We start from the raw sequence: 9,475 nt of genomic DNA, 5'->3' as shown, positions 1-9,475 counted from the left end.
TGTTTCTCGTTTATGGAGGTGACGAAGAGCTCGTCGTAAAGGGTTACGTCGATGCTAGCTTCGACACAGATCTGGATGACTCTAAGTCACAAACCGGATACGTGTATATTTCGAATGGTGGGGCAGTAAGCTGGTGCAGTTGCAAGCAAAGCATTGTGGCGGGATCTACATGTGAAGCGGAGTACATGACAGCCTCGGAGGCAGCACAAGAAGCAACCTGGGTGAAGGAGTTCATTACCGACCTAGGAGTCATACCCAATGCGTCGGGCCCGATGACTCTCTTCTGTGACAATACTGGAGCTATTGTCCTTGCCAAGGAGCCCAGGTTTCACAGGAAGACTAGGCATATCAAGCGTCGCTTCAACTCCATTCGTGAAAGTGTTCAAAATGGAGACATAGATATTTGTAAAGTACATACAGAACTGAATGTGGCAGATCCGTTGACTAAACCTCTCCCTAGAGCAAAACATGATCAACACTAGAACTGCATGGGTGTTCGATTCATCACAATGTAACTAGATTATTGACTCTAGTGCAAGTGGGAGACTGTTGGAAATATGCCCTAGAGGCAATAATAAAATGTTTATTATTATATTTCCTTGTTCATGATAATTGTCTATTGTTCATGCTATAATTGTGTTATCCGGAAATCGTAATACATGTGTGAATACATAGACCACAACACGTCCCTAGTGAGCCTCTAGTTGACTAGCTCGTTGATCAAAAGATAGTCATGGTTTCTTGACTATGGACATTGGATGTTATTGATAACGGGATCACATCATTAGGAGAATGATGTGATGGACAAGACCCAATCCTAAGCATAGCTTAAAGATCGTGTAGTTCGTTTGCTAGAGCTTTTCCAAATGTCAAGTATCATTTCCTTAGACCATGAGATTGTGCAACTCCCGGATACCGTAGGAGTGCTTTGGGTGTACCAAACGTCACAACGTAACTGGGTGACTATAAAGGTGCACTACGGGTATCTCCGAAAGTGTCTGTTGGGTTGGCACGAATCGAGACTGAGATTTTTCCACTCCGTATGACGGAGAGGTATCTCTTGGGCCCACTCGGTAATGCATCATCATAATGAGCTCAATGTGACCAAGTGGTTGATCACGAGATCATGCATTACGGTACGAGTAAAGTGACTTGCCGGTAACGAGATTGAACGAGGTATTGGGATACCGACGATCGAGTCTCGGGCAAGTAACGTACCGATTGACAAAGGGAATTGTATACGGGATTGATTGAATCCTCGACATCGTGGTTCATCCAATGAGATCATCGAGGATCATGTGGGAGCCAACATGGGTATCTAGATCCCGCTGTTGGTTATTGACCGGAGAGTCTTCTCGGTCATGTCTGCGTGTCTCCCGAACCCGTAGGGTCTACACACTTAAGGTTCGATGACGCTAGGGTTGTTGAGATATTAGTATACGGTAACCCGAAAGTTGTTCGGAGTCCCGAATGAGATCCCGGACGTCATGAGGAGTTCCGGAATGGTCCGGAGGTGAAGATTTATATATAGGAAGTCAAGTTTCGGCCATCCGGAAAGTTTCGGGGGTAATCAGTATTGTACCGGGACCGCCGGAAGGGTCCCGGGGGTTCACCGGGTGGGGCCACCTATCCCGGAGGGCCCCATGGGCTGAAGTGGGAGAGGAACCAGCCCCTAGTGGGCTGGTGCGCCCCCCATGGGCCTCCCCCTGTGCCTAGGGTTGGAAACCCTAGGGGTGGGGGCGCCCCACTTGGCTTGGGGGGCACTCCACCCCCCTTGGCCGCCGCCCCCCTTGGAGATTGCATCTCCTAGGGCCGGCGCCCCCCTAGGGGTCCTATATATAGTGGGGGGGAGGGAGGGCAGCCGCACCCTAGCCCCTGGCGCCTCCCTCTCCCTCTCGTGACACTTCTCCCTCTCCCTGAGCTTGGCGAAGCCCTGCGAGATCACCGTTGCTTCCACCACCACGCCGTCGTGCTGCTGGATCTCCATCAACCTCTCCTTCCCCCTTGCTGGATCAAGTTGGAGGAGACGTCTTCCCAACCGTACGTGTGTTGAACGCGGAGGTGCCGTCCGTTCGGCGCTAGGTCATCGGTGATTTGGATCACGACGAGTACGACTCCATCAACCCCGTTCTCTTGAACGCTTTCGCTCGCGATCTACAAGGGTATGTAGATGCACTCCCTTCTCCCTCGTTGCTAGATGACTCCATAGATTGATCTTGGTGATGCGTAGAAAATTTTAAAATTTTGCTACGTTCCCCAACAAAGTTCAGCCTCGCGTCGCTGCCGTGGACCCGGACCTGCCACCGGTGTATTCCATGGCCGCGAGCTCAGCGGTGTGGAAGGAGCCGATCCACTTCGGCTTGTGGGTCTCACAGACGGTGATTTTGGCCACCCACATCCCCCACGACCGCTGCCGAACGCCCAGGTAGGTCTTCGACGGCGACCGCGGTGGAGGGAGGTCGGGGAAGTCCGCAAAACGCGTGGGGGCGCGGCGGCGGGCGGATCGGCCGAGCGGCGGCGACTTGAGGAAGCGCCCGCAAACGACGGCCCGCGGGCGTGGCGGTGCGGATCGGCGGAGGGGATCCGCGGCCACCACGTTCGGCTATCTAGAGGAAGAAGGGCGGTGAATTGGGGCGGGGGTCTTGCCGGCGGCGGGCGAGGGGGAGAAGAGTAGGCGAGGGAGAGGAAGAGAGAGTGGGGATTTTTTACTCAGCCGCCGAGCTCCGGAGTAAATATAAAGAGAGCATTGGGGATGGAGTAAATTTTTTACTCCACTAACGGTTTATTAGGGCTTGGCTAGGTGTGTTTAGAAGAGAAAAAAAACCCAAATATACTCCCTTACTGCAGGATAAGGGATCGGTTAGAGTTGCCCTTACTGGTCTGGAACATCTAACAACTTGTGACTATGAATCGAACATGCCACTATACTCTTGTCAAAAGGTCTATTATGGAAGGTAACGAAAAAGAAGATGAAGCTAGCAAGAAGATAAAATTTGTCTTGATACTGATGTATCTAAGACAAGTAATTTCAAACAAATAATTTCGGACAGAGGGTATTTCATAGCTATAGCTACAAGCAACATTCTGCTCAGCTCAGTCAAATATACTACACACACGGGCACAAAAATATCTAGTCTTCTCTCCCCTCTGAATTCATTTATCCATCTCTGTACACATGTGAATATCATATCAACAAGAGAGGAACACATCAGCAGCAGCAGCACATGGATGCTACATTACTATTACTTGCAATGTATCTACTTTTCGCTGCCTAGACTCTAAAATTGCATGTGTAGAGTGTCATATGACTTGCTAGCCAAGAACTAAAATTGAAAAAAGAGTCATGAGGCCCAAATCCCTTGTTTATTATAGCATAGTACCGTAGCAGTTGCTACAATATACAAAGGAGGCCCGGGGCAGCCCAGCCGCCCCTGCTGACAAGCACCACCACCCGCCTCGTAGCACATCGCGTCTTCGGTTGCAGCACAGACACACAGGTCTCCGCTGGCGACGATCGTACCACCAGCCGTTGCCGAGCTCGCAGCTCGTCACACCATTGTCGTTTGACACACAACAGCACGCGATGTGAGTCGTAGCACCGCGAGTCACCGAACGAAGACATGCCTGAGTCGTAGCACCGCCCATTGCCGAGCTCAATGCACCGACTCGACTCCGCAGCAATAGCCACTGGCCTTTGCAGTGACGAGTACCTCTGCTCACAACAACACCGTTGCCGCTCGCAGCACCGTCCGCTCTGACTCCGTGGCTTGCAACACTGCCCTTCCGTCACTAGCTCACAGCATAGCATCTGCCCTTTTCAGGCCATGTGGTTGGGTTTAGCGCAGGTCGATGGTCAGCGGACGAGTTGAGTGGCGCGTGCAGACATAGGGAAATGGAGAAGAGAAGGAGGTGATCGACCGAGCGCTGAGATCGGTTACCCGATTTAAACGTTCCCCTACAATTTTAGGGGCCACCTATCAGCCACACACAAACAAAACAATTGGTGCTGTAACATAGTCGCATCTAGTAGCAAGTCCGGTCATAATCTCTCACAGCCTACTCTCAATTCTTGAGTGATCTCGCAAATCACGCTCATTTTGACCAAATAAACAAACGCAAGGTGTGCCCTAGCTCACACTATCATGTACCACGTGACACATGTGGTAAACAATTCAAACTATTCAAAGATAGCTTACACTATCCTGTTGTCAGCACAGAGCAAATACATGAAATCTTGGTGATCAGATGCATAAGATCAGCTTGCAGATTTCTCCATCCTAGATACTTTGAGAATTTTTGCATCTGCTTGTGAAACACCCCTGCGGTTAGCTGTGTTCCGGATGAGAGAATAGCATTCAGAGCTTTACTCTAACAGCAACAATCACCAGAAATCAGGAAGATGTAAATATTCACAGCAATATAGTATCACCGGCTTAATTCACTGCATGAACTGGAGGACAAAGTTCAAGAAGACCTAACAAAAAGGGATCCCCAACAAGTTTGCGACGACTTGCCTGATAATTCACAAAGCATGAGAACACCTGATAGAGTAATACATATAAAGTACTATTTTGGCTGCCATTATTACCAACCAATGTCTAAGAACAACAGTTTCACTCCTTAATCCACACTAAGAACATGTGCGATGACCATGTTGATGAGAAAACGAAAAAGGCAGTGCAACACCACACCATTGAATGCCCATTATTGCCCTATCTAGTCCCGTTTAGATGACCATATTATGGCCAAAGTTGTGCATCAGGAAGACGGATCCAGCAAATATACCAGCAGCCTTTAGCACCTTCTGTAAATGAACAAATAAAAAAACAGTAGTAAGAGGTTTTTGTACCAACAGGAGATATTGTCCTAAACAACAATGGTACAATATCACTATAAACTGCAAGCAGTTAATCTAGTATTCCTTAACCCAATAACAGCCCAGCCCAATTACAGTACTCAAGTAGTACCAAGAGATAACATGTAGGAACAATTTCAAATCATTTTGCGCCTCACCACAACTGGGGGTTCCACTTTATGGCCAGAAAGAACACATAGGAGAAAAAAATACAAATGTTCAGCTGTCAGACGACAAATTCAGAGATAGGATCCACCATTGCAAAGTTTCAATGTCAAGCATAACTTAAAAGTTAGGAATCCAACAATAAAAAATATTGGTTTTCAGGCAGAGATTTCAAACATCTCAGGCAGAAAATTAAAAGATCCACAGGATCATTGCCAGGCATGGTTTACCAAAATTGTAAGGATAAGTAACTAAAGTAAGTGATTCATAAGTAACTAAAGTAAGCGATTCATCAGCGAAGGAAACAAGGTTCGACTGACTAATACTACCAATTCTTTAAAATCCCATGATTTGTTGTCCTAGATCCTACATATATCCTATGAATTGCGATCATAGTGTGGAACCTTGAGAGGATCACATAGCAGAACACAAGGGGAGCACAAATTCAAATCCTTTTGCACCTCAATAAACATGAAGGTCCCTCTTTTAGTCAAAAAATAACACATGGGACAATAAAATATAAAGGATCAACTACCAGACATAACTCAAAATACATCAGAATATCCATTAACCAACAGCAAAACTTCAATGTCAAGCATAACTTAAAGTTTGGGATTCACCAACAGAAAAACGTCGGTTCTCAGGCAGAAATTTAGAAGATCCACAAGATCACGCCAGGCATAATCTAACCATTAACCAACTTTTTTTCTGAGGGTAAGTAACTAAAGTAAGCAATTCGCCAGCAAAGGAACTAAGGTTGTCAACCTAGATTGACTGACCAGTGGATCTAGACACAGCCATAGTTGTGCAGAACCTAGAAAGTTAGAAGTTATATGAATTTACTAGTACGTAACAAACGCCACAAGTCAGTACTGACGACTAACGCCACATTATAGTCTCATCTTGCAGATAGCCAAGTACAGAAGGCTAAACCGATGGCATTAGCAAGCGGACGTAGCAAGTTAGAAGTTATATGAATTTACTAGTACGTCACAAACGCCACAAGACAGTACCGACAACCAACGCCACATTATAGTCTCATCTTGCAGATAGGCAAGTACAGAAGTCTAAATCGATAGCATTAGCAAGCGAAGCGTCTTAGCGGTACAGAGTCAGAATGCCTAAATCAACTTCATTGGCTTTTTTCCATGCCCTAATTGTGCCCCAAGCCTTGAGCAGCAGCATCACAATTCACAAGCAAAGCTGTTGAAGCACAACATAACAGAACCACACATGGCTTCACAATGTGCTAGCAAGTTCCTGGGTCATATACTACACATCAAAAGGGCGGCGAACAACCTAACCATCCAAATTCTAAACCGAATCTCTCACCCGTATCAGTTAGCAAAACAGACTACCATACTAGTAATCCCATATCTCAGCAATGACGCAAGAACAGGTTTTTCTTTTTGCGGGAAGCAAGAACAGGGTAATTAATAAGTAGGCGACGCATAAATAACTAGATCGAAGGGAGAGGAGGGAGAGGGGCTGACATAGTTGACCGCCCAGTTCTCCTCGTTGTTGCACTGCGAGTCCCAGAACGCCCTCATCTTCTCCAACGCCGCCTTCGCCGCCGCCATGTCCGCCCTTTGGATCTCCTCCCGCTCCCTCCGACGAGTTCTATCTGGTTAGGGTTTTTTTCTTCTTCGCGCGGCGGCCGGTTACGTGTTATGTTAAGGAGCCCACTTCTTCTCTATATCGGTCTGTTGGGCTTTGCACTCGAATTTTGTGTTGCGACTCCCCTGCAAAAAGATAAAAAAAAGAGAAAAAGGAGGAAGGGGAAAAAAAAGGAGAAAATCCGACTCCGCTGGGGATCGAACCCAGAATCTCTGGTTTCGTAGACCAGCGCCTTATCCACTGGGCCACGGAGTCAATTGATGAAGTTTTTGGGCTTTGTCACTATATATTGGTTGGGCCGTACATAATAAAAGAGCAAAAAATGAATAGGACTCCGCTGGGGATCGAACCCAGAATCTCTGGTTTCGTAGACCAGCGCCTTATCCATTGGGCCACGGAGTCAATTGATGAAGTTTTTGGGCTTTGTCGCTATATATTGGTTGGGCCGTACATAATAAAAGAGCAAAAAATGAATACGACTCCGCTGGGGATCGAACCCAGAATCTCTGGTTTCGTAGACCAGCGCCTTATCCATTGGGCCACGGAGTCATTTCATGACATCATTTCGCCTAGCAGCTTACTAAACATTATTTCCGTGATTTAATAGTCATTCGTCGCCAACGTTGGATTTCGTAGCGCTGGAGAGATGCCACGTCTCCTGCTTGGATGGATCAGCCGAGACCGCACACACCAGCTACACCACTCCACCGAAGCGAAAGGGGACAAAGGTTTGCACGTCGCCAAGTCCTGAACCATTACCTAGCAGAGCAGGGATCCCATCGACGAGGCGAGGACAGAGGTGGATCAACAATGGCGTCGCTTCTTTCGCCGAACACCGTCGCTGCGACCACGGCGAGGCCGTCCGGCAGGAGGAGCCGCCTTACTCCCAGTGTCACCGCCATGGCAACCAAGGGCCCGAAGCCCAGCTCCGGCGGCACGAAAAGATCGTCGGTAAGCTAGCGCCTGCCGTTAATCCCTTGCGCTATCAATCTATTTCATGTCAGACTCCATGCGTGCGTGCGTGTAAGAACTTGCAATATACCGACGCGCGCGTGTGGCGCATGCAGGGCACTACCACGGTGTTCCCGGTGGGGAAGCCCGCGGGCCCGCCGCGGCCGGCGACGACGAAGGGGTCGGCGCCCGTGAAGCTGCTGACGAACGTGGAGAAGCTACGGCTGCTGACCAAGGCGGAGAAGGCGGGCCTGCTGTCCGCGGCGGAGCGCGCCGGGCTGCGCTGTCGGCGGTCGAGCGCCTCGGGCTGCTGTCCAAGGCGGAGGAGCTCGGGGTGCTGTCGGCCGCCACCGACCCTGGCACCCCCGGCTCGCTGCAGGGCCTCGCGCTCCTGCTGCTGGCCGCCGGCCCCGCCGTCGTCTTCCTCGTCCCCGAGCAGTACCCCTGGGAGGTGGCGCTCCAGGCCGTCGCCGCCCTCGTCTGCGTCGCCGGGGGCTCCGCCGCGCTCGCCGCGTCCAGCTTCGTGTCCAGGCTCCAGGGCTCCTCCGGCTGATCTCGACGAACTCTGCTTGCTTCAGCATCGACCGAGTGTCAATTGCCGCGTTTGATTCTAGCACCAATGATCTTGCGTAGAGTTAATCTACTTCTGTAAAGATGGGCTGATATTTATACGATGCGCCATTCGGTTGCAATACTGCAGGTTTTTGTATTAAGGGGCGTTGTCGAACTTCTGATGGAAGCACTTCTGTCTTAGTTTTTGGGTATCTTTATTAGTAAGCTTGCACGTGCTCGGGTAATGCTCTTCTCAAAGATACATCTAGTCCTATTCAAATGTATTCAAATGTATTCCCTCTGTTCTAAAATAGATGACTCAACTTTATACTAAAGTTAGTATAAGAAAATGACACACATACAAAGTCAAGGTAACATTCATCATATAGGCCCTAAACCATGTTTACAGGCACTTACTATTAGATTGATCTCTTCCCGATCGAGCCCAACTATGACGTCCGGATAAATACTGTCAGATTGATCTCTTCCCGATCGAGCCCAACTGTGACGTTCGGATAATTAAGATACAGTAATCCCATGTTAACGATGCCACGTCACCTCGGTTATTGTTGCTAATCTCGCGTTAGTTCGAAACCGATTCAAATTTAAATTCAAATAAAAGTCAAAATTTAAAGTTTTCTTAATGTCAAAACTAAAATGTTAATTGTGTGGCCAATATTCCATAAACACTTATGGTGGTGAACCAACATATTTATAAAGTACTTAAATGCCTTAAAATAACTAAAAGAGGGACTAAAACAATTAATTAAATGCTTTTTGAATAATAATAATTGCAAAGTATTTTAATTAAATTCTAAAACTAAATGTGGCAGTGGCATAAATTACTAATGTTGAATTAGGGACTAGTATTATATTTTGTAGACCTAAAAATAAAAGAAACAAAAAGGATAAAAAACTATAAAAAGAAAGAACAGGAAATTGCATAAAGAAATGAGAGAAGCACCCCTACCTTGGGCCTCAAGGCCCATCTACCTAGCAGGTTGGCCCAGACGCACGCTCCTTCCCCATCTCTCCTGTTCACATTACCATGGACGCCGGCGATGGCCGCCACGGCACAGGGCGATGCCGTGGCGCCCATCCACCGCTCCCCCTCGCCTATGTCTTCCCCCGGGCTGAAACCCTAATCGGCCCCTCCTCATTTCCTCTTTCCCTCGTCTTCATCGCCGGATCCGCACCACCGCCGCTCTTTGCTGTCGCCGTGCGCCCGCATCGCCGGCCATCTCGCCCTACCACGTCCACCATGTGCCCCGACGACTAGAACCGCATCCGTCTGCTTCACTGTCATCCTCTACATCGACCGGTGCCACCCGTTGG

At 48.4% G+C, this 9,475-nt stretch overlaps 2 protein-coding genes and 3 non-coding genes across 5 annotated transcripts; 1 reads left to right on the top strand and 4 right to left on the bottom strand.

The window, feature by feature from the left end:
- Positions 1-4,381: 4,381 nt before the first annotated feature.
- Positions 4,382-6,711, bottom strand: LOC125508083 (mitochondrial import receptor subunit TOM5 homolog). Its single transcript, XM_048672666.1, has 2 exons — positions 6,514-6,711; positions 4,382-4,804 (listed from the first exon to the last, which is right to left on the bottom strand). Exons 1-2 carry the CDS (start codon positions 6,598-6,600, stop codon positions 4,727-4,729), a joined length of 165 nt encoding a protein of 54 aa, XP_048528623.1. The 5' UTR covers positions 6,601-6,711; the 3' UTR covers positions 4,382-4,726.
- Positions 6,712-6,819: 108 nt separating this feature from the next.
- TRNAR-ACG lies at positions 6,820-6,892 on the bottom strand. The gene has a single exon. It is a non-coding gene; the product is annotated as a tRNA-Arg (tRNA).
- Positions 6,893-6,966: 74 nt separating this feature from the next.
- On the bottom strand, positions 6,967-7,039 carry TRNAR-ACG. Its single transcript has one exon. It is a non-coding gene; the product is annotated as a tRNA-Arg (tRNA).
- A 74-nt stretch (positions 7,040-7,113) lies between these two features.
- On the bottom strand, positions 7,114-7,186 carry TRNAR-ACG. Its single transcript has one exon. It is a non-coding gene; the product is annotated as a tRNA-Arg (tRNA).
- A 161-nt stretch (positions 7,187-7,347) lies between these two features.
- On the top strand, positions 7,348-8,385 carry LOC125508082. The gene is given in 3 exon segments (XM_048672664.1): positions 7,348-7,588; positions 7,705-7,867; positions 7,870-8,385. Coding segments are annotated over 3 exon segments (576 nt in total). The 5' UTR covers positions 7,348-7,447; the 3' UTR covers positions 8,142-8,385.
- The last annotated feature ends 1,090 nt before the right edge of the window (positions 8,386-9,475 follow it).

This window comes from Triticum urartu, chromosome 5 (genome assembly GCF_003073215.2).
Source record: "Triticum urartu cultivar G1812 chromosome 5, Tu2.1, whole genome shotgun sequence".
NCBI classification, from domain to species: Eukaryota; Viridiplantae; Streptophyta; class Magnoliopsida; order Poales; family Poaceae; genus Triticum; species Triticum urartu.
The sequence above is the reverse complement of the archived record's forward strand: the minus strand, read 5'-3'. Positions and strand labels throughout refer to the sequence as shown.